General features: G+C 56.1%; 9 protein-coding genes across 9 annotated transcripts; 8 read left to right on the forward strand and 1 right to left on the reverse strand.

Annotated features, from left to right (window-relative positions):
* Nucleotides 1-806: 806 nt before the first annotated feature.
* Nucleotides 807-1118, forward strand: DICSQDRAFT_170552 (uncharacterized protein; the record flags this gene model as incomplete). Its single annotated transcript, XM_007366168.1, has 1 exon — nt 807-1118. The coding sequence occupies one exon, from the start codon at nt 807-809 to the stop codon at nt 1116-1118; it is 312 nt and encodes a 103-aa protein (XP_007366230.1).
* Nucleotides 1119-1822: 704 nt separating this feature from the next.
* DICSQDRAFT_155442 (phosphoglycerate mutase-like protein) lies at nt 1823-4024 on the forward strand. The gene is made up of 9 exons (XM_007366169.1): nt 1823-2030; nt 2122-2392; nt 2490-2545; nt 2602-2730; nt 2804-2809; nt 2876-3023; nt 3087-3251; nt 3313-3818; nt 3884-4024. The coding sequence occupies exons 1-9, from the start codon at nt 1902-1904 to the stop codon at nt 3911-3913; spliced, it is 1440 nt and encodes a 479-aa protein (XP_007366231.1). The 5' UTR covers nt 1823-1901; the 3' UTR covers nt 3914-4024.
* Nucleotides 4025-4450: 426 nt separating this feature from the next.
* On the forward strand, nt 4451-8708 carry DICSQDRAFT_180990 (uncharacterized protein). Its single transcript, XM_007366170.1, has 14 exons — nt 4451-4846; nt 4957-5203; nt 5276-5842; nt 5900-6481; nt 6539-6807; nt 6867-6920; nt 6987-7030; nt 7092-7206; nt 7268-7374; nt 7442-7859; nt 8019-8101; nt 8167-8368; nt 8422-8582; nt 8640-8708. Exons 1-10 carry the CDS (start codon nt 4479-4481, stop codon nt 7588-7590), a joined length of 2502 nt encoding a protein of 833 aa, XP_007366232.1. The 5' UTR covers nt 4451-4478; the 3' UTR covers nt 7591-7859; nt 8019-8101; nt 8167-8368; nt 8422-8582; nt 8640-8708.
* DICSQDRAFT_170555 (SGNH hydrolase) lies at nt 8668-9527 on the forward strand (the record flags this gene model as incomplete). Its single annotated transcript, XM_007366171.1, has 2 exons — nt 8668-8824; nt 8887-9527. 2 exons carry the CDS (start codon nt 8668-8670, stop codon nt 9525-9527), a joined length of 798 nt encoding a protein of 265 aa, XP_007366233.1.
* Nucleotides 9528-10417: 890 nt separating this feature from the next.
* DICSQDRAFT_87084 (SGNH hydrolase) lies at nt 10418-12071 on the forward strand. Its single transcript, XM_007366172.1, has 3 exons — nt 10418-10628; nt 10700-11527; nt 11604-12071. Exons 1-2 carry the CDS (start codon nt 10472-10474, stop codon nt 11338-11340), a joined length of 798 nt encoding a protein of 265 aa, XP_007366234.1. The 5' UTR covers nt 10418-10471; the 3' UTR covers nt 11341-11527; nt 11604-12071.
* Nucleotides 12072-14398: 2327 nt separating this feature from the next.
* DICSQDRAFT_106672 (uncharacterized protein) lies at nt 14399-17556 on the forward strand (the record flags this gene model as incomplete). The annotated part of the gene is made up of 9 exons (XM_007366173.1): nt 14399-14766; nt 14836-15151; nt 15205-15729; nt 15789-16421; nt 16487-16806; nt 16873-16916; nt 16976-17096; nt 17149-17255; nt 17307-17556. The coding sequence occupies 9 exons, from the start codon at nt 14399-14401 to the stop codon at nt 17453-17455; spliced, it is 2583 nt and encodes an 860-aa protein (XP_007366235.1). The 3' UTR covers nt 17456-17556.
* A 652-nt stretch (nt 17557-18208) lies between these two features.
* On the forward strand, nt 18209-21391 carry DICSQDRAFT_180994 (uncharacterized protein; the record flags this gene model as incomplete). Its single annotated transcript, XM_007366174.1, has 9 exons — nt 18209-18582; nt 18657-18972; nt 19032-19556; nt 19610-20248; nt 20319-20638; nt 20705-20748; nt 20808-20928; nt 20981-21087; nt 21147-21391. The coding sequence occupies 9 exons, from the start codon at nt 18209-18211 to the stop codon at nt 21293-21295; spliced, it is 2595 nt and encodes an 864-aa protein (XP_007366236.1). The 3' UTR covers nt 21296-21391.
* A 305-nt stretch (nt 21392-21696) lies between these two features.
* On the forward strand, nt 21697-23385 carry DICSQDRAFT_170560 (uncharacterized protein; the record flags this gene model as incomplete). The annotated part of the gene is made up of 3 exons (XM_007366175.1): nt 21697-21779; nt 21839-21848; nt 21910-23385. 3 exons carry the CDS (start codon nt 21697-21699, stop codon nt 23383-23385), a joined length of 1569 nt encoding a protein of 522 aa, XP_007366237.1.
* Nucleotides 23386-24514: 1129 nt separating this feature from the next.
* On the reverse strand, nt 24515-25540 carry DICSQDRAFT_170561 (uncharacterized protein; the record flags this gene model as incomplete). Its single annotated transcript, XM_007366176.1, has 1 exon — nt 24515-25540. One exon carries the CDS (start codon nt 25538-25540, stop codon nt 24515-24517), a length of 1026 nt encoding a protein of 341 aa, XP_007366238.1.
* Nucleotides 25541-26930: the final 1390 nt, after the last annotated feature.

Raw genomic sequence — 26930 nt, forward strand, 5'->3', positions numbered from 1 at the left:
CGTGACAACATCACATCGGAGGCGCACGACGGGACGAGGGATCGATGTCGCGCACTCGTTCTTCTGTCTGCATGTACTAGTGCGACCCCAGAAGCGACGGATTAAGCGCCTGACCCCAGAAGCGACTGACACGCCTCCAGGTCTCGCATTTCCCTGTCAATAAATGTGCAAATGTTACACATGAGACTATGTGCTTCTGAACTATCACTCCCAAAAAGAACGAAGGAAATCGGGAGGAATTTGCTCCCGATACAAGTCAATCCGAGTAGGGTTCCAGGGGTTTACTAACCTTGTTAAGTTGCCACAAAGAGATCGGCCTTGCCGATCTTCTTGTAACTGCAGGAAGTGTTTTGAACATGTTAACTGAGTATACTTATTGAGTTTTTGAAGGACTACGGATTGCGGTACTTGAGGAATGGGAAGGGGGTCTCTGGAGCGTGACATTCAGCCACTGGCCGAGATAAGGCTGACTTTGATTATGAGCGCCTCGACTAGTGTTGCCTCCGCCAACGTCGTTATTAAGCGACTGATCATGGCGGTGTTCAAATCGGCAGCCTTCGGCACTGTGACCATGAGTGACAATCTATGGGGCGCCTTTCCGTCGTTTCTGGGGTCAGACGTGTAACTCCACGATGCTCGAAGCAAACTTCAACCGATTGCCTTCATAGTTTACAGGTATATACTGTCTAAGATGAAGATTAAGTGTGCCAAGTTCAGGATTTATGGGGGAAGATGCGAGGGAGATATTTACGAAGTACATTCTGGGCCGTCGCTTCTGGGGTCACACTAGTAACTATACCTCCACTATGCTTGCGGAAGATGAATATCTAGCCTTCGACAATGATCTCGGGGAATTTGATCCTGACGATTACCTGGACTCATGTATTGAAGAAGTGGATTCCTCACCCCCTCCCCTTGCCGACCCTCCTCCTCGCACGCATGCGCGCTCCACACTATACGAGAACTACACCCGCGCGCTCAGCAACAGCATGGAGGCTGGTGGGATGTCTCTCGAGGATCGCGTTCTCGCATGTATCGATTACATGAACACAACAGGCATCAATCTTTTGGTAACAGCCTCGCGCGATGCGGTGTCGACAGCCCTCACGTGCCATTAGTCAGCCCACGTGGTGTGACTGATCGTCACAATGCCCTCTGCCGAGCCCGAAATGCACCAGACGTTCTAGCGGTACTGTCTGTAAGCGCTAGAACGGATGGGAACGAGACTATGATCTTCCACGAGTTTAGGGTAGGCCAACATCCGGTAAACCGAGGGCTTGTCGCGGGTTCCGTGCGAAGCAGACGCAGGACGCCATGTGTTCGCGCCGGGGGCTTTTCAGCTGCCGTAGTTCATGTGCGCTTAGATAGCATCGGCTAGATATCGTATAGCACCCTGGGGGGTCTCTGGAGGATTGGAATGACAACGTGCATCCTGTCCTGTCCCTAACTCAGACTTTCTACTTCTCATTGTGAGCCTGGCTTTCCTGATCGTACCAGCCCTGTTCACGCGTCTCCTAGCTACGCATCTACTCAGAAACCGCATAGTCACTTCGGGGAGCAGCTGCTTGACAAAATCTGCGCATATGGCATCGAGGCATTGGACACGAACCGCCCGGGGGTTGCTTGAGGCTGCCTATTCTTCAATATCAGGTCGCAGCCTCACGCCATGAACCTTGACAAATCAGCAGCCGTGGCATCCAGAAGCTGGGCTTTCCCAACATCGACGCGTCGAATTAGAATTCCATCAAACTCAGCAGAAGGTACATATGACTCAAGCCCGCCATGAGGTCTGCTTTTGAGCTTCGCGAGTCCTCCACCCGTCCTGCCGCTGGTCAGTGGGTCTACCAACCCATCCGCTGCTCGTTCTCAAGCTCTGTCAGTGAACGTTACCGGTATACGAGATGGCTACAGACGAGCAGAGCACTGTCCTTGGTGTCGTGATACTTGCGCGCCATGGTGATCGAGAGGGGTTCTACCAGGACCCAGAGACGTACACCGCGTCCGCGACCTCAATCACACCGCTTGGCGAGGTAAGCCGTCCCTCTCTCTCTCTCTCTACTCCCCCAGTGTACGCGATCTACGAACGCGAACGCTACCTGACCGACTATTCCTGCCCCGCAGGAACAAGAGTTCCAGCTCGGCACGACGATCCGCGACCTGTACTTCGACCCCGCCTCGCCCTCGTTCATCCAGGGCATCGCGAACGCCTCCGTGCTCTTCCAGCAGAGCCAGGTGCAGGTCCGCGCGGACGCGGGCGGCGAGGGCGGCGTTATCTTCGACAGCGCGGTCGCGCTCACGCAGGGCCTGTGGCCCCCCACGCCGCTCCAGAGCACGCTGCTCGCGAACGGGACGAACGTGACGAGCCCGCTGAGCGGCTACCAGTACATCCCCAGTGAGTCGTCGGCGCTTTGGGCTTCGTGTCTGCTGTCTTGGGGGATGGGGTGTGAGGTGTGAGGTGAGAGAACGGGACGGCTGATGGGTGCGCACAGTCGAGTCCGTGGAGCCGAACGAGGATGTGTCGCTGGAGGGGTTCACGGACTGCAATGTGAGTTTTCAGTGATATGTCGGGGAATGATGCGGCTGAGGGCGGGATGGGGGCAGACGTTCGATGACCACACGACGGCGTTCTACAACTCTGCTGCATTCGCCGCCATGAACGCGTCGGTTGCGCAGTTCCTTGAAAAACTCGGGCCGTACATGGACGGACGCCCCGTGACTCTGGAGAACATGGTACGTGTATCGGTTTGTTTGGTTGTTGAGACTTGTTGAGTTGCATGACTGACTACGATTACTATGGTTCTAGTGGAATGTATGCGTCCGATTGCTCCGTATACCCGAGCGGCCGTGAATTGACTGGCCCGATGGATATGCGCAGATATTTGACTACATGAATGTGCAGTCGATCCACAACGCGACGTTCGCCAATGCTCTCCCAAATGGGTTCCTTCCCATGGCGCGCTACCTTGCAGACTGGCACGAGTACAACGTCTTCAGCGACACTTCGTTCAATGGGATCGGCAACAGTGCGTCGCACGTTCGCTCAACTGATACCCAAGGGAGCTGACGAGAGGATGCCCTCTCTTCAGTCGCATTCCGCACGATGATCCCGTCCGTAGTGACGGCCATGCAGCGCATCGCAAACGCGTCGGACCCGCTCAAGCTCCACTACTCCGCGATCGCGTACAAGCCCTTCCTTAGCCTCTTCAACATGACCGGCGTCGTCGCAGACGGCGCGCTCCCAGAGTCCATCGGTACGTGCCGCCCTTCCGCCCCCGCTTCGCGCGCTCTCATCCCCATCCCGTCCTCCCGCAGTGAACTACGCCGCGTCCGTCGTGCTCGAAGTCCGCCAGCCCGCGTCCGGCTCCGGCTCCGCGCCCGTCATCCGCTTCATGTTCAAGAACGGCACCGACGACGCGTACCGCGCGTACCCCATGCGCTTCCCCGGCTGGGACGGCACCGGGGCGAACGCGGGCGCGGACGTGCCCCTCGCGACGTTCGTCGGCGCGTTCGCCCCCGCGGGCGTCAACACGACGCTCGAGTGGTGCAACGTGTGCGGGCAGACGCAGGAGCGCGGGTGCGCGGCGCTCTTCGCGGGGAACGGCACTGGGGGCGTGGCGTTGGGCGGGCACCACGACCGGATCTCGCCGGTGGGCGCGGGTTTTCTGGGCGCGGGGCTGGCGGTTGCGGTGTTTGGGCTGGCGGTGGCTGCGTTGGTGTTCTTGGGCTTGTTGACGGTTGGGAGGAGGGGGAAGGGGAGGAGCGGGAGGGTGAGCGGGCGCGCGGCGGAGAAGAAGGATCATGTGGAGTTGGGCTCTGCGGTACGTTGTGCGGCTTCATGTTGAGTGTCGTCGGGACGGGGGGAAGCTGACGTTTGGCTGGGTAGGCGAACTCGATCTCGAAGGAGTCGGCTTGAGGAGATCAAAAGGGGATATTGGCGTACGATACGATGCGCCTGCGACGTGGCTGGCACTCGACGAAGATGAAGACCCGTGTACGGCCTGTACATCGTTTTGTATGATCTCGATAGGCTGTGTACTCTTTGCCGTCCTTGCTTTTGTTGAGCTCGGTAGACCGAATGCGTTTGGCTCCTCGAATAATGATGTAGCTCGATCGCGATTGTTCAAGGCAGAATTCGGCTCTGCTTGCCTTGAGGTGCATATGCTGCGACTCATATTTAGCTGCCCGGCGTTGGGTGTGAGCGACCGGTGGTTTTGGCGGGGACAGAAACTGAATCATACTACATACTTAGCGGTACTTATGCGCAGAACGCAATTCGCGCGGCACAGCATATTGAGAAGGTTCTCTCCGGGCCGGGCAGAGGCCAGGCGAGCGCGACGCCAGAGCGGACGCGCGCACTCGGCATCGCGACCCCTGAGGCTCGAGCCTTGCCCAGCTTCGTACCATACTTGTCGTAACCAAGACGCACTCCACAATCCTACGACCACCTCTGCCTCAGTACTGGCACCGCCGAGTATCCCATGGACCCCCTTCTTTCCGAAAGCTTCTATGATCCTCCGTACGACCTTGAAGGAGACCTCCCGCTCGCGGAGGACGTGCTCACTTGGCTCGACCATCTCCCAGAATCGCATCATTCGTCGGGAGCTAGTGCTAGTCCAGAACCATCCTCTGCGGCCGTAGCTGGTCCCTCCTCCTCAAGCTACACCTCTTCTCATTCGCCTGAAGAACCTCTCACAAATGGCTCTGGGTACTCCTCTTCATCTTCGTCGGCTCCGTCTTCGGGGTGCTCGCGGCAGGCGAAGAAGTCAAAGATATCTTTGGATGCCAGTCAGCCGTTGACGGTCAAGGGCAGGCCGCGCACCCGCGTTTACGTCGCTTGTCGCGAATGGTGAGTCCACGACTGAGTATCGCCCTCGCACATGTTGCCCTCATGTGCTGCAAAGGTTCCCCAAAATCCTTGGGAAACGTCCATCCAGTTACTGACATAGACCTCCTCAGCCGGGATCGCAAGGTCCGCTGCGATGGTGCGAAACCTGTCTGTTTCACCTGTAGGAAGCGGCATCCCGACCTAACCGTATGCGACTACGAACCCGCACCAAAGCGACGTGGGCGGGATAAAGTACCAGGCTCTCGTACACGTCCTGGGACTGTTCCACGTACATCGCCGGGCGTACAAAGCTCGGGCAGTTCGGATGCGCAAGGGCAACGTAGGGCCAAAGCACATGACTCTGAAACGGATTTCGAGGTCAGTACTTCTACACCAGATCTCAGGCGCTGCGAACGCATATGCTGAACTTGTGTGTTGTTTCCGGTCTAGGCGATCATTCAAGGGTTTGATCCTGCAAACTTTGACCCCAACGATCCAGCGTCGTACGAGCTCCCCCCGCCCCCTGCCACAAACACGCCAGAACACGGACAGCAGGTTAACGGCAGCAAGGGGCGCGCTCCCTTCATGGTCAGAGCGCCGAACATGCAGTTCGCCCGCGAGACGTGGTGGGACGCCCTGCTCGTCTCCTACGCCTCCTACGACACCGACGGCGACCTCGGAGACGCGCTCGGGCTCACCGCGAAGCAGCGGGCCACGACGACGAAGCGGATCTTCGCAGACATCCGCGCGATCCTCCGCGCGTCCATCTTCTGGGCGAGCTTCCTCCACCTCCCGCGCTTCTTCGAGACGCTGCTGGACCCCGCGAAGCGCCACGCGATCCAGCCGAGCCTGCTCCTGAGCATGCTCGCGATCGGGGCGCACGTGCAGAGCTCGGAGCTGCGGCAAGGCGCAAAGGGGCGCGCGAGGGCGCAGGCGCTGGTCGAGCAGGCGCATGCGGCCCTGCAGGCGAGCCTCAGCACGAACTGGGTGGACGTCGGGCTGGTGCAGGCCGCATGGGTATGCTTATGTTTCTATTGCCACTGGGAAGCGACGCTAACAATGCTTTCGTGTCAGTTCTTGACCTACTTTGAGATACAGGGCCACCCTACGCATGGCTGGGACCGGTGTCGACACTCGATCGTCCTGCTCGACTCGATGATCCGGCTGCTCAATCTGACGAACCTCGACGCCGATCGACCCGAGGCGCAGTACTCGCTCTTCGCGACGTACGCTAGCAGCAAGGATTGGTCGTCGGGCCAACAAGCGACGGTTGCCGACGCTGTCCACGGCGCAGCCTGCACTAATGTCGGCGCGGACGCACAGGCGCATCTAGGAGCGCAATGGCTTGGGATCGACATGGGCGGCGGCGCTGGGCCGGGGCTGGGAGCTATCCCGGCGGGGGACCGTCCGGGCTTGGGACAGGGCAGGTGCGCGTGTGCTCGGTACACGCTCAAGCAGCAGTGGCCGACTGTGTCGGAGATCGCGCCGCTCTGGGAGGCGACGACGATGTGGCCGGACGCGATGTCCGAGGGCGAGGTCCGGAAGGAGGAGTGCCGGAGACTCGTGTGGTCGAGCGTGATGCTTACAGCGGGGCAGAACAGTTACAATTCAGACGCGAAGGAAAGGATGCATTTGTTTATCAAGGATTATCGCAATGTGAGTTATTCTTGTTGCTTGGATTTGATCACCCCGGATTGCTGATTTCTTTGATAGTATGCGGTTCTCTTCCCCGGAGAAGAGCTCAGCCGGCGAGGCATGGCACCCGTACGCCAGAATAACGTCTGGAACCTGTGTCTCCGCGCTATGATACTGTGGAACACTAGTGTACGGCGACGGAGCGATCCAGACATCGGGCCGATGGAGCGAGCGGAGTATGCGTTGAATGCGTGGCTCGAAGCGGATGCCATCGAGGCGGCTCTGGACCAACACACATGCAACCTGGAGGGAGGGATGTTGTTTCAGGCACGGGAGTTCCTGTTTACGTGAGTCTGCAGGCCTTCATGGCGACCGTAGCTCGTGTCCTGATGAAATGTTCGCACAGCACGCGGATGTTCATATCTCACGAATTCAGGATGTACGCGCCGCTAGTCACATCGTACGTGCCTGACGCCGCCGCTATTCAGGTGGACTATCACGATTGCTTACACGGAGCTCATGCTAGGCTCGGGATCATGACTTATTATCGCAGCAAGGCAGATTTATGGCGTACGTCTTACGATCCCTTGTCCTTCGAGTCGTCCTGACGTTTACCGTGATACACGTCCAGTGCGTACGCAGATGGCAGTGACGCAGAAGATATGGGACGAAGCACAGATGAACCCGAAGAGCGAACTGATCAACAGGCCGCTTCTCGGCTATTGGTTCATCGCACACATACTCCGGTATGTTCATCACCTTGTAACCGGCAACAGCCTGCAGGCTGATGGACGCGTGCCTGTACAGTGCAATATTACTGTACAAAGCTGATCCTACCCTCTTGATTGCCCTGGAAGCCGCGAAGGTGCACATCCAGCCGCTGGAGTACCTGATGCGGATCTGGCCGTGTGACGGTGGGTGGATTCACACGAACGTGCTCCATGATGGATATACAGGCTGACGGGCCCTCTTCACTCGCAGAGCTGCGGCAGCAGTGGTCTACGCTCCGGTATCAGCTTACCGAGTTCTGTCTCAAGGCTGGAGTAACCCCTCCCCAGGCTGCTATCCCTCCCCCGTTCTTGGTCGCCAAGGCGTCATCCTCGCCTGAGGCTGCGACTGCCCAGGCTTGAGGGCCATGCGTGCGCCATCTCTCTGCCTTATTCTATTGATCGTACAATCATAGAGATATCTCACTCTTAAGCCTCGTTTTGCCGTTGTATCCTAGTTGGAAACTCGATACAGGGACATGAGTACGACCTATTCCTTGGACCGCTTACCTGCTGCGTGGTAGATAGACCACGGACCGCTAGTCGGGTAGTACTAGTACATAAGCCAGTCGCGGATCACATCATACCTTAGCTTCTGACAGTCTCCAAGGCGGAGGTTGCAATGATAAGAGGTCAGTCTCCGCTCGTGCTACTCCGTAGTGCGTGCTTCACAAAGGATAAATAAGAACACGCAGCTTGATTGCTGCTTAAGATCCTCGACTTCTGCCTGCGTTTATGCTGGGATGTTGAGCTCTGGAAATGCGTACCATCTCTGACTATATGCACCCTAGGAATCCACTGGCTTCAGCAGGTATCCGGTGACCGCGAGAAGTGCGAAGTGCGATCCATATGGCACTTAATACCTGAACAGGAGGTGCGTGCAACCTGACCGTCATACCTCTTCTGACGGGTTTTTGACGTAGTACTTATTTTCGTTAGGCATGATCATGTGATGCGGTTTCTTCTCCAAACCCTGTGCGTACCCTTCCCGGCCGCCTTGTGCCCAGGGCGGAAATCTAGCTTTCGATCCCAACAGCTCCGAGAAATACGCCGCTCGCTCCATGCTTCAGTCGAGATGTTGAAGCTACTTTTGAAGTCATGATGCCGCCGGTGCAAGGGCACTAAATGCGTTTCCCTCTTGGTATGTGAGGAAGTCGGGACATCGCCGGAACAAGCTCGCCTGACTCCGTGAAGATCAGACGACCTTCGAACGACGAAGACTTTGTGTCACCCCAACCACGAACGGGATTGATCAGGAGAGCCAATGCAACAGGTCATGTACGGGCCGGAGTGGTTCTCTGTATAGGCGGCCCGACGCAGGGCCGGTATGGGCTCGCAACGAGAGGAGGTATAAGGTGACTTCCTGCCATGAAGGTTCAGATTGGACTTTCGCTCAACTCATACAAAACGAGTCATTCGACCTCCTTGGAGCCTTTTGCCATGAAATTGTCTGTTCTCGTCTTGTTCTCGGTCCTCATTGCCAGTGCCACCGCACTGCCCCAGCCGGACAAAACGATTGCGAAACGAGCGACGCCGACGCTCTACCTCGCTGGTGACTCTACTATGGCGAAGGGCGGCGGAGGAAACGGGACCGAAGGTGCGCTTCATCTGCTACACGTTCGCGTGTGTATGTAACGAACATCCTGTATATTATGGCAGGCTGGGGTCAGTACCTCGGGTACTCCATGAACATCCCAGTTGTCAATGACGCTGTTGGCGGCACGTCCGCGCGCTCGTACACGGACCAGGGCCGGTTTCAATCCCTCGTCGATACCGTCAAGTCTGGCGACTTCGTTGTGATCGAATTCGGGCACAACGACGGCGGCTCGCTTAGCACGACCGACAACGGGAACACTGACTGCTTCGGGGACGGTAACCAGACATGCATCTCCCCCACGACCGGCGAGACCGTCCACACCTTCGTGTACTACGTGGAGCAGGCGGGCAAAGCGCTCCAGGCAAAGGGCGCAAACGTCATATTCAGCAGCCAGACGCCCGATAATCCCTGGGAGTCGGGCACGTTCGAGTATACGCCGTCGCGGTTCGTCGGATACGCGCAGGAGGCGGCGGGCAACCTCAGCGCAGCGTACGTCGATCACGGCCAGTACGTCGCCAACCGATTCCAAAGCCTTGGCCTTTCGATCGTGGATTCGTTTTTCCCGATGGACCACCTTCACACGAGTCCGCAGGGCGCGGATGTCGTGTCTGCGGCCTTCGTAAAAGGCGTGCTATGTGCGAACGATGTTTTGGCGGCGCACGTCAAGAACACGACAGGCAGTGTTCCAGGCTCCTGCATCTGATTCTCTGCAGCGCTACCCGCGGTATTGGTGGAATTGGCATGACAAGACTGGGAGGTGTTGAGACATTTGTACGATAACTATTGGGCAACAGAGTCTCAATTCGTTCTGGCAGCAGTCGTAGCGTTGCTCAGAGTATACTTCTTACTCATGTTCGGAACATTTCCTCCTCGCTTTCTTTCAATAACAGTCAAAACGTGTGACGCGCAGCCATTCTGTTCCCTCAACGTACGGCATTCTTCATTCAGCGTACGTATCCACAGAGTAGCATCACGCTCCCAAGTGGGTCAGTGCGCAATCGACCGCTATAAACGTATGTACCAGCTATGTCGTAGCTCCCTACCCATGTACTGTGGCGACAGTTAGGATAAACCTAACGCTCGTACCGTCTTCGTGACTCGATGGGGCTAATTCATAGGCCACAGAACTTAATAGGCCAACAACAAGATCCATCAGACCAACGACTTTCAGAAGATATAGGTGGTACCCCAGTTGCTCTCGGTCCAAATGCCAAGGGAAGTGACATCAATTGGTGCTGCAACATCTGACTGCATGCATCGTCAAGTGATGTAACTTCGCAGCAACCAGATTTGCACAAAGGCTTGCATGGAGACGACGGGACATCACCGGAATAAGTTCGCCTTGTTCCGCGAAGGTCAGACGACATTCGAACCACGAGAGCATATGCTCCACCACCGCGAAACTCTTTCGCTCACGTTGGACGACGTTGATCAGGAGGGCCAATGCGACGGGCCAGGCATATGGTACTACAACACACGGTCCGGACTGGTTGCCTATACCTGACGGCCCGACAGAGAACCGGCATACATTCACGAAGGGATGTAGCGAGGTATAAATCCATGGGTATTCCGCCATGATAGCCAAGGGCGGTGCCTTTGCCAGACTCTTACCAAACCTTGATTTTCTACGCCTAGAAGTCTTCCGCCATGAAGCTCCTCGTCGTTGCTCTGCTCCCGGTCCTCGTCGCTAGTGCTGCTGCACGATCACAGCCGGATGGGACGTTCGAAAAACGAGCGACACCCACAGTCTACCTCGCCGGTGACTCTACTATGGCGAAAGGCGGCGGTGGATCAGGAACTGAAGGTGGGGTCTCGTCTGCCAGGCCTGCTGTACGCAGTCATGTAACTGAATCTTGTGAGTGCGGGTTACCACAGGGTGGGGCCAGTACCTCGGGTACTCCCTCAACATCCCAGTCGTCAACGACGCCGTTGCGGGACGTTCTGCACGCTCGTACACCGAAGAGGGACGGTTCCAAACCCTCGTCGATACCGTCAAGTCTGGCGACTTTGTTGTGATCGAATTCGGGCACAACGACGGCGGCTCACTTAGCACGACCGACAACGGGCGCACCGACTGTCCCGGAGACGGCGAGCAAACATGTACCTCGCCTACCACCGGCGAGACGGTTTACACCTTCGTGTTCTACGAGGTGGAGGCGGGCAAAGCGCTCCAGGCGAAGGGCGCGAACGTCATCTTCAGCAGCCAGACACCAAATAACCCTTGGGAGTCGGGCACGTTCGAGTATACCCCGTCGCGGTTCGTCGGTTACGCGCAGAAGGCGGCGAGCACCATCGGCGCGGCTTACGTCGACCACGGGCAGTATGTCGCGAATCGATTCCAGAGCCTCGGCCTTTCGACCGTGGACTCGTTCTACCCGAACGACCACACGCATACGAGCCCTCAGGGCGCAAATATCGTGTCTGCTGCCTTTGTCAAAGGTGTGCTGTGTGCAAATGATGTACTGGCGGCGCATGTCAAGAACACGACGAGTAGTGTACCGGGGTCTTGCATATGATGTCCTATTGTGCCACATGCGATAACATAGCTGCGCCTGCGGGATCCGGATATGTTGGAAGTTGATTGTACGATCTTCATACCATGACCAGAATTCATTTTTGTTCCATGTTCATCGCACTGCATTCTACTTCAAGTGTCCAACGTGGGTGGAAACGCGAGTGATCCGTAGAGGACTATATCGTGACCTATACGAGCAGCTGGTCAGCAATAGCTCCATGCATGGATGGCCGTATATGCCGAGAGGGAACCAGTTGTACTGACCGAGAGTTCCCCTTGCATCATCGTGCGTAACACGCCGGGACTGCAATGGCTCTGGGGCTGCTATCTCCAGGGGGGCCAGTATATGCTCGTCTCCTCTTCATCGGTGCAAACGCGGGGAACAGTTGAACACCACGACATCCTGTCGTAGGCATCAACTCCGATGAAAAGCTCCTCAACCATGTTACCCAGCCGATCGCGAATTTGTTCTTCCCATGCTGAGTGCAACATTCCATCGTAGCCCACCAGCAGTCGCCGAATCGGATAGCCCGAGGATAGACGATGACAGAGTACCTCGCGGACGTCTGCGAGCTGCTGCGCTTGCTCTAGACGGACAAAAAGGGTCGTGAGATAAGGTAGAGATGTCAGGTTCGATGCAGATGCATCTGAGTGCCACAATAGCGCCAGGTCCTCGCGGTTGACAAGTGTGGCATCGACGAGAATCAGGGTATGGACGTAAGAGAGCGTCGCGAGGACAGGGTTCGGGCCACGCAACAGGTGATAGGTGTGGGCGCCAGAGATCCAGAGCCGTGTCGCGGTTGAAAATCGTTGCACCGACAAGGTTTCTCGGACGAGGCTGACAGTGTCCTCGGTATATGTGTGTGGGCCTGCGCTGATGTCGAGGCGCATTGGCATCGTGCATTCTGAGCTGCCGACGGCTTGAACGGAGAGCACGCTTGTGGAACTAGAGCATGCCGGATCGATATTTGCGTACCATGAGCAACGCAGTGCATCGTAGACGACGTGAGCATCTGAGATACGCTCCAACGCAGGGATAACGACTCCAGGGTAGATCCTCAAGTCCATGCTGTGCGAGACGCGCAGTGCGCAATTCGCCGGCAGCCGGAGGTGGGACAGAAATAGGTGGAACGAGTCGCGCGCAGAGGTGCAGTAGTCCAGAAGGGTAACCGAGAGCTTGCGAAGGTGTTTGAGGACGGCGACAGGATACGTGCCCTCGTGAGCCCAGCGCTCTACGGGAGGCAGGAAGGAGAGATAAGCTTGCTGGAGGCTGTAAGCGGAGGCTACGAGGGAAAGGAGGTCTTTTACACGCCATTTCGGGCGCAGATTCGCGCATGGGGAGTCCAGTATGAGGATCAGGGACGTGAGGGCGGGGAGCGGGTTGCCGGGAAATATCGGCACATTGGACATGTAGAGGAAAGCCAGCCGCCTCAGAACTGGTCCCTCAAAAAGAGGTACTTCGGATGCAGACTTCCAGGTGCCTTCATGAGTGACGCAGAGCCGTTCAAGGTTTGAAGCAGCCAAGGTAAGGGGAAACGGCAACCACCCCTCACTCCAGACGCCCTGCATAACACGGACGTGAAGTTCGTGAATCTGCTGCACTTCAAGTGGGTCCAGAGTGTCTCGGCTAAGCTCTCCTCGTCCTGCATCAGGAGGGACCCTTCCCGTCCAATGAATGTATAGTGCGCCGGCGGTACGGCGCTTCAGAAAGTGCGAAGTTAAGTTGCACGACTTCGAGGGTCGAGGCCAGGATTCCGGATAGAATACACTTGACCAAAGTGAGGAAGTTCCAATGAGAATTTCGCGCCAACGATGGCAGACCTGAGCGACACTTTGTAGGCGAGAATTGTCTCGCAGTCGGAACAAGTTCCCTACACCCTTCGGAAAGAGGTGGCAGGCTTCACTGCGATCGTCAAGAACGAAGGAGAAGATGGCGGCGATGATTTCGGGCGGTATCTGCTGAATCGTAACATTGGATATAGCTGGATTTGTAGTGGAAGCCAGTAGTGTTTGAGGTGGTAGGAGCGACTCCGAAGCTGAGACCTGGGGAAGACGATGCGTATCAATGCTAGGCGGCCACGAGTGAGTTGCGTACCGGCTTCGTCGCGTCTCTATTACCGGAAGTAATCGTGAGTCGTGTCATCACAAACAATATGAGATGTGCCATAGCGCGCAAATGCTTACACGAGGATAGCGAACGCTCTGGTCCCATAGTAGGACTGTTGCCTGGCCGACATTGCCGTCAGCCCGAGTAAGAGCTGAGTGGGTCGGGGTAGCAAAGCAGGAAGAAGCTATCGCTGAGGAGAGTTGGGTCGTGGGATTGAGAAGTCGGACAACGTACGGCTAGGGGAAGAAGTGTCATAGATTGATGTCGCAGTCGAAGTTGTTCTCACCGTGATCGATCCATCGTGAGTCATTGGACAGATGATAGTCACTTTCCCGTGTACTGCACAGATCGAAATAAGGAGAGAGCGCGGATTCGAGTCGTGCAACTGTATTCATATACAGTATATATGGGCGGCCGAGAAGGTCGAATTGCCGTAGACACCGTCTCCAGCCGGCCATGGAGGTGATACGGGCACTGGACCTAAGCAGCGGGGCACCGGACGCTTCCCTACAAACGATCTGCTGCGAGCATCGGGCGCCACCGACTCAGGACTTATGACTGGCGAAGAAGCAGAACAGATGGCAGAACATACATAAGTACTGGGAGACCTAACGCGGCTGATACAGGCGCCGGACTCAGTCAGGGTGCTGAGGTAAGCCGTCCACGCAAGGCCTAGAGCGACTGACCGGGTCGTTGTAAGTAACTTGATCTCGAGGCCGAAAACGTCGCCGGCCCCTTCAGTACTTACAGAAGCTGGGAGTTACGTCTTCTGAGAGTCACGAAAATGACACCGGAGTGCTGCGGGCCAAGCTCGAGCTTGACTGCGTAGAGCCCCTTGACTGCGCTCCTGATGAATATTCAGACTGCATTGCCACTTCGTTGGAGTCGATCAGCCGACGCACTGGGTCGTCAATATCAGCCCTTCTCTTCCACTTCGATGTCTCCCGCCCCCATGCTGGACGAACCTCTTGCCTGGTTGGACTCTTTCATACAGGGGTCCTCTGCGAATGGCTCCCTACCCAATCACCAGTCGAACATACCCGTAAACATTGGATCATCTTCGCCGAGTGAAGGGCAGCACAGCCCCAACTTGGACTTTGTGGCACCTGCCGGGGATCCTCCTTCGTCTTCGTCTTCGACTCCTGCATCTTCAACATCCCGTCACCCACCGCAGATCAAATCTGCGTCCTCTTCTACGCCAACCTCTGACCGTGCACCCCCTCGCAAGAGAATCAGGCCCAAAATTGCCCTTGACCCAAATCAACCTCCGACTGTGCGCGGTAACCCTCGAGCCCGCGTCTACGTTGCGTGCAATCAGTGGTCAGTCAAAGCCCCAGTTTGACGCTTCAAGTCAATTGTATGCTTCTCTAATGCTCACTATGCGTCTAGTCGTATCCGCAAAACGCGGTGTGACGGCGCAAAACCGGTCTGCTTCAACTGTCATAAGCGTCCCCCAGAAGTCGGCGAGTGTTCTTACGATGCACGGCCGAACCGTCGCGGACAAGACAAAGCTCCTGGAAGGAGGGCCCGTGTGGCCACATCACACAAGTCTAAACGAAGGAAAACCTCGAGCGGCACCGACGATGATAACAGCGACTCAGATAGTTCTAGTCCTACTCACGGATCTGGTAGCGCGAGTGGTGGGCAAACCGCCACGCACTTGCATGCGTCTTACGACAACTTCCCCGGGCTGTCCACAGAAGAGGTACGTGAATTTGTGGGAAAAATGATAGCTCGAGCTTATCAGTCCCTTCGTAGGAATCAGAAGAATACGACCCGTTCCCTCTAGTTGACTTGGACAACCCAATCGCAGGAACGGAGTTCAGTCTTGGTCAACATGCTCAGGAGGTCGAGCAGAACATACCCCGTCGTCCAAGTCTCCAATTCACGCGCGAAACCTGGTGGGACGCGCTGCTTACCTTCTACTCAACCGAGTTCGGTACGACAGATGCTACTTCCTTGGTACCTGAGCAACGGTCGGCCACTGTCTTGCGCGTCGTGACTGACCTTCGGGCGCTCTTCCATGCCTCCATCTACTGGGTCAGCTTCGTCCACCTACCTCGATTCTTCGAGGCGCTCTTGAACCCAACAACGCGAGGATCGATGCAGCCCAGTCTTGTCATGAGCGCCTTGGCCAACGGCCTGTTCTCCCAGAGCTCTGAGGCAGAGAGGGGCGCGGCGGGTCGTGCCAAAGCTCTGAAGCTCATTGAGATTGCGCATAGCTCGCTGCAGGCCAGTATATCGTCGGGTTGGGTCAACGTTGAGTTGATTCAAGCGGCATGGGTAAGCACATTGAACGTTGCAGCAGATCGTCCCCATGATCTCACTACTTTCGCTGGCAGTTCATCGTCTACTTCGAACTTCAGTCTCATCCAATGCGGTCGGCTTCACGGCATCGTTCATCGCTGCTTCTCCTAGACTCTTTGATACGCCTGTTCTCACTCACGACGCTTGACGCTGACATCAAGCGTGCTCATACCTTCAATCGGCCTTCTGTGGCCCTGCTCAACGCAGCTGGACTCACTTCATCTGTCAGCGATGTGCCTTCCAACGAACCATTCCACACCGGCGTTCACACCCCTGGCCTCTTTGCGCAGCTCAGTAGTGCTTTCCCTCTCCAACAGGGTGTCAACCTCGACCCATTGCCACACGCGCCCCCTGAACATGTTGTGCAGCCCATCGCTCCGGAAAACACGACTCTTGATCCGTCAACCACACTCCCTCCCGTTGGCTGCAATTGCGCGTCCTTGATGCTTCAAACGCATTGGCCCAGCATAAGTGGCGTTGCGCCGGCCTGGGCCGGGACGCTTATTTGGCCGAAGAACATATCCGAAGGAGAGTTCAGGAAGGAGGAGTGTCGTCGCCTCGTGTGGTCCAGTGTCATGATCACCGCGAGCCTAAACGCGTACAACTCCGCGCATAACATCGAGGCAGACATTGATAAGCAGAAGTTGTGGATCAAGGACACCGACAGCGTAAGTAATGACTGGTGTTTGCGCGCATCCGAATGCTTGGACCAGCCGCTGACCTACGGTCTTAGTATGCGCTGCTCTTCCCCGGGGAATCGCTAGCCATGCATGGCGTGCCTGTGCAGCCAAACAACGTCTGGACGCTCTACCTGCGCTCGATGCTCCTAATGCACCGCTGCGTGCAGAAGCGGGCTGACCTCACGCTGAGCGAGGCAGAGCGCGCGCAGTTCGCGGTGCAAGCGTGGCTGGAGATTGACGCTATCGAGGACGCACTCGGGCAGCATACGTGCGAGCTGGAGCCCAACTCGCGCTTTCAGGCGCGCGAGATGCTGTTCAGCTCACGGATGTGCGTTTCGCACGAGTTCCATAGATACATCCCACGAATCACGACGTGAGTGCTATCGTCGCGCTCCTTCTCTGCTACCGCACCCTCCGGATGCTGAACCCAAAAATATAGCAAAGGCAGCCAGTTGTTTTACAGGGACAAGGCTGAAGCTTGGTGTGAGTCCCTGTACAGCATGATCTTGTCCATGGACTCTCATCATCCGCACGACGAACAGTGCGACTCCGAATGGCCACGGCAGAGCGAATGTGGAAGAGCCTGACCGAAGGAACCCTGCCGCCTGCCTTCGATTACCGGAGACCCCTGCTGATATATTGGTTCATGTCTCACGTTCTCAAGTACGTTGTCACCTCCGTGTGATCGTCGACGGCGATTTCTCACGCATCTCAGGGCGCTGGTGCTATGGGAGGCTGACCCAACGCTCATCGTGGCTCTCGAGGCGGCTAAGGTGTTCTGCAAGCGTACGGAGTACTTGATGATGTTTTGGCCAAGTGAAGGTACGTCCGTCCTCCAGCGGAGGTAGTCGCAACTGACTCAGTAGCTGATAGAACAACGGAGAGAGTGGGGGGGTATCCGCATGAAACTCGTGAAGGCGTGTTTGGAGGTCGGAATATCGCCCCCTACGGTCGCTCTTCCTGGCCCCATACCGCATATGTCCCGGCAGGCGAGGCAGGCGCAGAGCGACCCAACACGATGATTGTATGTGTACAACACAGATTTTGATAGTATTGCCACATAGTCCTTTCTTCTGTTATATACTAAACCAAGCCACATCTTCTTCGATTGCGCTTATTTGCCCAATTCGCTTGATCAGGACTGCAATCATTGTGAGCAATGTGCTCGGGCATGACAACTGTATTCACATACATACACCATATATGGGCGGCAGAGAAGGTTCGTTTGCCATGGACACCGTCTCCCGCCGGCCCTGGGGGCGATACGGGAATCGGACGCTTCTCTGTAGATGATCTGCCAGCATCGTGCGTCGTTGAATCAGTTTATAGCTCTTCAGAACAGAAGGCAGACCCTATGAGACGAGTCGAGAACGGAACCTACATATGTACATACTTACTTACTAGCAGATGAGTACAGACCTAAGGCGGCTACTACTACAGGCGCCGGATTCAGTCGGCCGCGGGATGCTAAGCCGTCTCACGTAAGGCCTAGGGCGACTGACAGTCTTTGTAACTTGATCTTGATGCCAAAACGTCCCCTTCAGTCCAGTACAGCAATACGGGAGCTAGGAATAACGTCTCTTGGTAGCCATCAACCCGACACCGGAATGCTACCCAAGCGCGAGCTTGACTGCGTAGAGCCGTCACACCTAACTGGGCGGGCCCCTTGACTGCGCTCCTGATGAGGATTCAGACTGCATTGCCACTTCGTTGGGGTCAATCAGCCGACGCAAGTCGTCATGAGCCCTATTTCTCGCCCCTTCTCTTCCACCTCAATGTCTGCCGCCCCCATGCTGGACGAACCTCTTGCCTGGCTGGATTCTTTCATGCAGGGGTCCTCTGCGGACGACTCCCTGAACAATCACTCGTCGAACGTACTCAGCATTGGATCATCCACGCCGAGTGAAGGGCAGCACAGCCCCAACTTTGTGGCACCTAGTCGCGATCCTCCATCGTCTGCATCTTCGACTCCTGCAGCCTCCGCATCCCGTCACCGACCACAGATCAAGTCTGCGTCCTCTTCTACACCAACATCTGACCCTGCCCCCCCTCGCAAGAGAATTAGGCCCAAGATTGCCCTTGACCCTCACCAACCTCCGACTGCGCGCGGTAACCCTCGGGCTCGCGTTTACGTTGCGTGCAACCAGTGGTAAGTGCAAGCCTCAGTTGGACGCTCCAAGTGAATCGTCCTCAAAATTGTCACTCTGCATCTGCTTGTCTTAGTCGTGTACGTAAAACGCGATGCGACGGCGCAAAGCCGGTATGTTTTAATTGTCATAAACGGCCGCCGGATGTTGGCGAGTGCTCTTACGATGCCCGGCCGAACCGTCGGGGACGAGACAAAGCCCCTGGAACACGGGCGCGTATGGCCACATCGCATAGGTTCAAACGAAGGAAAACCTCGAGCGGCACCGTCGATAGTGACAGCGACTCAAATAGCTCTAATCCTACTCACGAATCGGGTAGCGCGAGTGGCGGGCAAACCGCCACGCACTTGCATGCTTCCTACGACAACTTCCCGGGGCTGTCATCGGAAGAGGTTCGTGCAGTATGTCGTGTGAATACGCCAGCATGAACTTAACAAGATTGCTTGCGTAGGAATCAGAAGAATACGACCCGTTCCCTCTAGTTGACTTGGACAACCCAATCGCAGGAACGGAGTTCAGTCTTGGTCGATATGCTCAGGAGGTCGAGCAGAACATACCCCGTCGTCCAAGTCTCCAATTTACACGCGAAACCTGGTGGGACGCGCTGCTTACCTTCTACTCAACCGACTCCGGTACGACAGATACTATTTCCTTGGTGCCTGAGCAACGGTCGGCCACTGTCTTGCGCGTTGTGTCTGACCTTAGGGCGCTCTTCCATGCCTCCATTTACTGGGTTAGCTTCATCCACATCCCTCGATTCTTTGACGCGCTCTTGAACCCGACAACGCGAGGATCGATGCAGCCCAGTCTTGTCATGAGCGCCTTGGCCATTGGTCTGTTCTCCCAGAGCTCCGAGGCAGAGAAGGGCGCGGCGGGTCGCGCTAAAGCGCTTCAACTCATTGAGATCGCGCACAGCTCGCTGCAGGCTAGTATGGCGTCCGGATGGGTCAACGTTGAACTGATTCAAGCGGCATGGGTAGGCATTCCGAACGCTGCAGAAGATCGTTATCTCACCAGTTGTGCTCGCAGCTTATCGTCTACTTCGAACTTCAGTCTCATCCAATGCGGTCGACTACACGGCATCGTTCATCGCTGCTTCTCCTGGACTCTCTGATACGCTTGTTCTCCCTGACGACTCTTGATGCTGACATCAAGCGTGCTCATACCTCCAATCGGCCTTCTGTGGCCCTGCTAAACGCCGCTGGGCTTACTTCATCTATCAGCGAGGTGCCTTCCAACAACAACATTCCATTCTACACTAGTGCCCACACCCCAGGCTTCTTTGCGCAGCCCAGTGGTGTCTTCCCTCTCCAGCAGGGTGTGAATTTTAACCTGCCGCCACACGCGCCCCCCGCACATCTTGTGCAGCCCATTGTTCCTGACAACATGACTCTTGGTCCGTCAACTACACTCCATCCCGTTGACTGCAACTGCGCGTCCTTGACGCTTAAAGCGCATTGGCCCGGCGTGAGTGGTATTGCGCCGGCCTGGGCCGGGACGCTTATCTGGCCGGAGAACATATCCGAAGGAGAATTCAGGAAGGAGGAATGCCGTCGGCTTGTTTGGGCTAGTGTCATGGTGACCGCGAGCCTGAACGCGTACAACTCCGCGCATAACATCGAGGCAGACATCGATAAGCAGAAGTTGTGGATGAAGAACCCCGACAACGTAAGTCAGGACTTGCGTTCGCGCGCACCCGAATGCCTGGACTACATTAACCGATGATCTACAATCCTAGTACGCGCTGCTCTTCCCTGGGGAATCCCTTGCCATGCACGGCGCGCCTGTGCAGCCAAACAACGTCTGGACGCTCTACCTGCGCTCGATGCTTCTCCTGCACAGCTGTGTGCAGAAGCGCGCCGACCTCACACTGAGCGACGCGGAGCGCGCGCAGTTCGCGATGCAGGCGTGGCTGGAGATGGACGCTATCGATGACGCGCTCGGGCAGCATACGTGCGAGCTGGAGCGCAACTTTGGCCATCAAGCGCGCGAGATGCTGTTCAGCTCGCGGATGTGCGTCTCGCACGAGTTCCATAGATACATCCCACGAATCACGACGTGAGTGCTATCGTCGCGCTCCTTCTCTGCTACCGCACCCTCCGGATGCTGAACCCAAAAATATAGAAAAGGCAGCCAGTTGTTTTACAGGGACAAGGCTGAAGCTTGGCGTGAGTCTCTGTGCAGCATGATCGTGTCCATGGATTCTCATCATCCGCACGACGAACAGTGCGCCTCCGGATGGCCACGGCAGAGCAAGTATGGAAGAGCCTCACTGAAGGAGTCCCGTCGCCCGCTCTCGATTACCGGAGGCCACTGCTGATATATTGGTTCATGTCTCATGTTCTCAAGTACGTTGTCCCCTCCGTGTGATCGTCGACGGCGATTTCTCACGCGTCTCAGGGCGCTGGTGCTATGGGAGGCTGACCCAACGCTCATTGTGGCTCTCGAAGCGGCTAAGGTGTTCAGCAAGCGTACGGAGTATTTGATGTTGTTCTGGCCAAGTGAAGGTACGTCCGTCCGTTGGCGGCGATTGTTCGTCTTCACTCAAGGCCTGTCACATATTCAGATCAGCGAAAAGAGTGGGCGAGTATTCGCATGAAACTCGTGAAAGCATGTTTGGAGGTCGGCATATCGCCTCCTACGGTCGCTCTTCCTGGCCCCATCCCGCACATGTTTCGGCAGGCGAGGCAGGCGCAGAGCAACCCAATACAATGATTGTACGTGCACATCAGAGATGGTTTTTTGTACTATAACCCTTCCATATAATCCTTTCTTCTGTTATCCACCAAAATGCTAAGCCACATCTCCCTCGACTGCGCACATCTGCCTAATGTGTTTCATGATGGACTTGTATTGGATATATGGTGTCCGATGGGTTTACCTGTGGCAGTCTTGGCGAGAGCTGACTTTGTGTGGCAACACCCTAAATGGGGTTCATCGTTCATGAATAACACATTGATTACCAAGAAGACGTTTCATCGTCTACACAGAGGATGGCATGACGGGCGCCCCGCGTCCGGAGGTGACGGAACATGTCACCATTCGATATAAATTGCAGATTCCCTTTCCGCAGGAAGTATACATCTTACTCCTTGTACTCCATAGGATAGGAGACTATGCCGCCCGTTGTCCCGTCATCTATTGATACCTCACTCGACATCGTCCTCGAAGCAATCAAACTCGGTAGATGGTCAATGAGGTGCGTCCGTATCATGATGTGTCTCTCCTAGAGATGTGAACTCATAACGCAATCCTCAGCATAGAGATGGTGCGCCATTCTCGAGACCATTTCTCGGCGCCTTGTGCTCACGACGTTGCCGCATTGCCAGCTCACCGCCCTTCAAGTTCAGTTGCATCTCGCTTCGAGCTTGGTGCAGGAGACGATGAATTCCCTCATCCCACTTAACAGACTTCCCTCTGAGATTCTTTCCCTCGTTTTCTCCCTGGCCATGATGCCTCTGAAGCCTGCAGGATACCACGGGCCATCTGCCGCCAGGCAATCGTACGACCTCTTACCTGTCACCCATGTCTGCAGACGCTGGCGTGATGTTGCCCTCAGCACGCCCTCGCTTTGGTCGACACTATACGAAGACGATGTCAGCCACGCCTCTGCGCAGCTTCTCCAGGCGCGCGCCAAGGAGACTGCTCTGACCATATACGTTAATCGAAGCAATCCTACCCGCGCGCTCGTCCAACTCCTTGGCGTGCCTCGTGTAGGCTCAAGAGTCACAGAACTTTTCCTACAAGACCTCCACGACTGCACTCCGTCCCAGCTTGCAACAGGTGTGCTTGGCTTCCCTGCACCCCACCTGGAGCGTGTGGTCGTGCGCCGGCAGGTGCCCCGGAACGACACTGCGAGCGATGCTGACGATGCGGGCGCGGGCGCGCCGACGGAACCGATCGTCAGGTTGTTCGATGGTGTCACCCCGAGGCTCAATACGCTCGTCCTACATGACGTCCCATTCCTGCCATCGAACTCTTTCCAGCGACTCGTACACCTCAAACTGTCATTCGAGACGTCTCCTATCTACTGGACTCTAAACGACCTCCTTCACCTATTGTCGCGATGCACTCTGCTCGCGACGGCGACCTTTGTCGGACTCCCTACGCATTTTGAGTCCACGCAGACGCCGTCAGCTCCATCTGTGTCGCTTACCTGCCTGCGGAGGCTAGTTATTGGTGACTGTCACGGACAGGCCTCGTCCATGCGAGCGATCCTCGCGCACCTCACCCTCCCTGCCGACTGTGCCATTCGCCTACACGGTCTGCCCGCGCACAGGCTAGGCCCCCTCGCAGACCTTCGCTTTCCCTGCGTGATACAGCCTATGACACTAGTCATCGACGTGTCATTTGTCTCCATCACCCTTACCTTGGCTAACCCCCGTTCAGGCGGGTCTCTCTCTCTCGAACTCGGCACTGCAGGAGCCATGACGACGATACTTCAGCAGTGTATCGAAGCGTTTGTCTCTGACTTTTCCACCTCCATCTCCACAGTGACGATCTCGAGCCAGAGAGTTTGGCCGGCGTGGTGCGATCCCAGCCTACTCCTATCCTTGCTGCCTAGCACGAACAGCCTGTCGCTGGGCGACATCCATCTCGTCGATCAATGTCTCGATGCCCTGCGGCCCTCGCGATCTCCATATGAAGGCTTCGACATATCCCGAGAGCCGTGCCCACGCCTTAAGGTCTTGCATCTTCCTCCGGGATTGACAGACCTGCTCCGGCAAAAGCTGCATATGGTTATGTCGGAGCGAAAACACAAGGGCAGCCGTATGCAATTCGTTATGAACGAGCATCACATCTAACCCCTCTTTACTTGGGTTCCGATGGAAGACTCGTGAGGCTCCATCATCTATAACGTTTGCTGTACCTGACGGACGTTTCCACCATAGCGCTAGCTAGGCGCAGGACTGGCCGCTTGCTGAAGCTTCAAGGCTCGCGGCATCTCACACTATTCAACATGCAGGCGATGCTTACTATCTTCACCAACTTATATAGTCGCGACCTTGTAGTCAAAGCTAGCAACCTTTCGAGAACAACTCAGGCTGCGCTCAAGTTATGCCACATGATTGCGCTCCTTGCTAGCGCTTTTTGGGAGGGATGCCCTGTGTCGCTGTGTCTATGTGGCCAATGGTCCATAGATATGTCCGGAACCCGAGCTCTAATCACGATGCCTGCATGTACGTACGACGATGTGTTGTGAACTTGAATGTAGTAGGAAGAAGCCTTGTAGAATGAAGTGCTTCGAGGAAAAGTTGCGAACTCCGAGCTGATCGACAATGTAGAGTACTCATCGAGAGGATGCGAGGCTAACGACGTGTGGGTATGTACCAAAATATGAACTAGGAGAAGATGTAAGAGTCCTGAGGAAAGACGATGAGAATTATGCGAGCGCTAAGTTGTTGGAGTCTATGATGTGAATGCTTGATTCGGGACGATGATTGCATACATAAGCGATGGGGATGATGAGAATGATGAGAATGCCGATGCGAATGTGGATGCTGGTGGGATATGGGGGCTGGATATACGGGGAAGATACGCTAGTCCTAGTGATACCAATACGAGTGCCAATGTGGATGAGAATGCAGATGCCGAGGGAATGTAGTGCGGAATAATATATATGAACAGAGAGGGAATTCAGAATATGTGTGGTCATGTGGATGAATTGTGATGCCTGTTTTGTGTTGTATGAAGTCGCGAGGAGGTGAGTAGTGTTGTTGCTTTGGAAGGTGAAACTTGAACATGAAGATGATGAATGATGTGAGACAGGAGGTGAAGGTATGTGTCCGTGTCCACAATGTCCATTGATGGAGCCAGGCGAGCAGTATCAGCTACCAGACCATGCGAATGACCGTGAACCGGAATCTGCACCAATACTCGTCTACGTGACAATCAGCGAAAGCCATGGGGAACGCCAAACGACGAACTACTCACTTAGCGTGCATCCATCCACTGCCAGCCGGGGAGGGCCCGCGTACGCTTGGGAGCGGCAACACCAGCTCGGCCCCTGGCGCGGCCTCTCTCCAGCACCGGACTACCGCAGCCCTGCACGCCATCTTTCTCGCGCTCCACTGCCAGCCTCCGGTCCCGCTCAGGATCGCGCGGCCGATCAGCGTGATCCTTTTCCAGCGAGCCCTCGATGTCTTCGTCGCTTACGAGCGACCGAGCATTTACATTCCCGTACTCGAACATGCTGATGACGCGCCCGGCGCCACGCCCAACAACAGTCCCCATGCGGCGAGTGGGATCGCGTAGCTTAGTGAGGTCGAGTCCAGCGCCGACGCTAGAACTACGTCTCGTCCGGGGTGGAACAATGCCGGAGCTTGGTGACCGAGAGCGCTCGCCCCTGCCTATGGCCGAAGATCGATCTGAGCGCTGCGCTTGCGTGACATTGAGCGATACAACCGGCGCGGCAGTCTGTGTGCGCTGGAGCGCAGCAGGTCGCTGAGGCGTGGCCTGTCGTAAGCGGGCGTCCGAAGGTAGAAGACGAGGAGGCGAAGGAGAAGGCGTGCGATATGGGGTAGGGGGCGACAAAGAGAGAGACTCAATATCTTGAAAAGAAGACATGGAATTGTACGAGGAAGCGACGGAATCGGACATGAGAGGTCTCTCAAACGCAGAGGTAAGTGGGAAGGCCTCATCAGTGTCTAGATGCAACGACGAGGCGTTCGCGGAAGGAAGGCAAGAGGGACGAGACGAGCGAGATGAGGACAGTGACGACGCAGAGGGACTCGAGTAGGTACTGCGCGCCGGTGGGTCGGGGGCAATCTGCTCTTTCAACGCGTGCAAACTCTTGTCCGCATAGCCAACCTTAGACAGAGCCTTCTCGGTGGCAGGAGGAGGTTTTGGAACAGGATACAGGAATGGTTCCTGGGCGTAAGGATGTGCCAACCGTTGATGATTGGTACCCAGGGTGGCAAGCGGAGAATATGCTGCCTTTTGAAGAGGAAGTCGTCGCATATTTGCGCCACGCTGCTGGAAGAGAACATGGGCTGTTGCATCAGGTGCATCCGGAGAGAGGGAGAAGTCGAAGTTAAAAACGAGCTCCGGTGAGTCTTGGCTACGTGTGGGAGAGCAAGGCGGGGGATGCACAGATCTACGACGAGGGATGGGGATGGGGCTGGACCGCCTAGAGGCGGTGTTGGATGGCGTCGGTGGCAACGATTTTTCTACGCGAGGACGAGACCAGGAGAAGAGACTCGCAAAGTCTGTCATGAGAACTCGTCGCTAGATAGACTGAGGGTATGAGCTTTCTGAGAGTTGACACTGGAGTGAGACTTACGCCGGATGACGAAGAGTACGAGGCGAAGTAGAAAATGGATGCGGATTTATGGTGTCGTATGCGCGCGCCTGAATGTGTGTGGCTGTTAAATGGTTCGTCATTAGGTAGGGAAGTGCTGACGAGATCAATGACGGACCTGAAACTTAATGCACTGGGAAGGACTTGAGGACCGGACAAAGGATTTGCCGGGACAAATTCGCGAATCCTGGAACAGACATTGAAATATGATAAGCAATGCATACAGGGACTTCCATGATGAGGCATACGAAGACACCCAGTCGAGGGGTTTTTACACGTCGACAGAGGAAGTGATCGTGCCGTGTATGGTACGAACTCAGCGACGCAGGCTAGTCGTGTGAAGTGCGTGAGAGGGCAATGCGCCTGGTGGACGGGAAGGGGCAGAACGTGAGGGAATGGAAGGTCCGGTGCGAAGTATGTCACCCAAGAACGACCAAAGTGGATGTTGGACGCAAGAAAGAGAGCAAGGCCAGCAGGCGGGGAGAGGAACTCACGAATAGAAGCGAAAGTTTTGCGCCACCGCAACACCGCGAGAGAATGCGAGGGAAGCCGACGTCGAGGTCGCTATGAGAGTGCAAAAATGACGGGCGGGCTGATGAGAGAGCTTGGTTAGGCTGGAGTGCGGAGGTTGGAGTGATAGCGACGGAAGGAAGCGAACATGGCAGAGAGGGAAGACTTACGAGTCAGGTGCCTGACAGAGAATCGCTGCGAACAGAAGGCGGGCGAGATTGCGAGCCCGGTCGTTGCTACGAGGCTTGAGGAAGACGTGCAAGGAGCAGCGGGGGTCGAGGGCGGGGGCGGGGGTGGGGAAGGAGGAGTCGGGGACGATGCTTGCTTTGCTCTACGGACGAGGACTGCGACTTGTGCCAGAATGGAAATCTTATACTTGACGTCAGGCCCTCGCGTGGCATAGACGCCCTCTTCGGCCTCCCCCGCAACGCCAGGCCTCGTCCGGCATTTTCCGCTTCCTGGCCACTACGTTCGACCTCACCTGGTGTATCTCACTCTTGCCAACGGACACTCGTCAAACACGATATTCAGGATGTCTCT

Source organism: Dichomitus squalens, assembly GCF_000275845.1.
Source record: "Dichomitus squalens LYAD-421 SS1 unplaced genomic scaffold DICSQscaffold_16, whole genome shotgun sequence".
In the NCBI taxonomy this organism is placed as follows: domain Eukaryota; kingdom Fungi; phylum Basidiomycota; class Agaricomycetes; order Polyporales; family Polyporaceae; genus Dichomitus; species Dichomitus squalens.

Excerpts from the sequence above, each read along its gene's own strand:
- DICSQDRAFT_155442 (XM_007366169.1), top strand. The coding sequence starts at position 1,902 with ATGGCTACAGACGAGCAGAGCACTGTCCTTGGTGTCGTGATACTTGCG. Across the intron at positions 2,393-2,489 it reads CGGCTACCAGTACATCCCCA|TCGAGTCCGTGGAGCCGAAC; the intron begins GTGAGTCGTCGG and ends GGGTGCGCACAG. Across the intron at positions 3,024-3,086 it reads GTTCAATGGGATCGGCAACA|TCGCATTCCGCACGATGATC; the intron begins GTGCGTCGCACG and ends CCCTCTCTTCAG.
- DICSQDRAFT_180990 (XM_007366170.1), top strand. The coding sequence starts at position 4,479 with ATGGACCCCCTTCTTTCCGAAAGCTTCTATGATCCTCCGTACGACCTT. Across the intron at positions 5,843-5,899 it reads GGCTGGTGCAGGCCGCATGG|TTCTTGACCTACTTTGAGAT; the intron begins GTATGCTTATGT and ends CTTTCGTGTCAG. Across the intron at positions 6,482-6,538 it reads TTATCAAGGATTATCGCAAT|TATGCGGTTCTCTTCCCCGG; the intron begins GTGAGTTATTCT and ends TTTCTTTGATAG.
- DICSQDRAFT_87084 (XM_007366172.1), top strand. The coding sequence starts at position 10,472 with ATGAAGCTCCTCGTCGTTGCTCTGCTCCCGGTCCTCGTCGCTAGTGCT. Across the intron at positions 10,629-10,699 it reads CGGTGGATCAGGAACTGAAG|GGTGGGGCCAGTACCTCGGG; the intron begins GTGGGGTCTCGT and ends GGGTTACCACAG.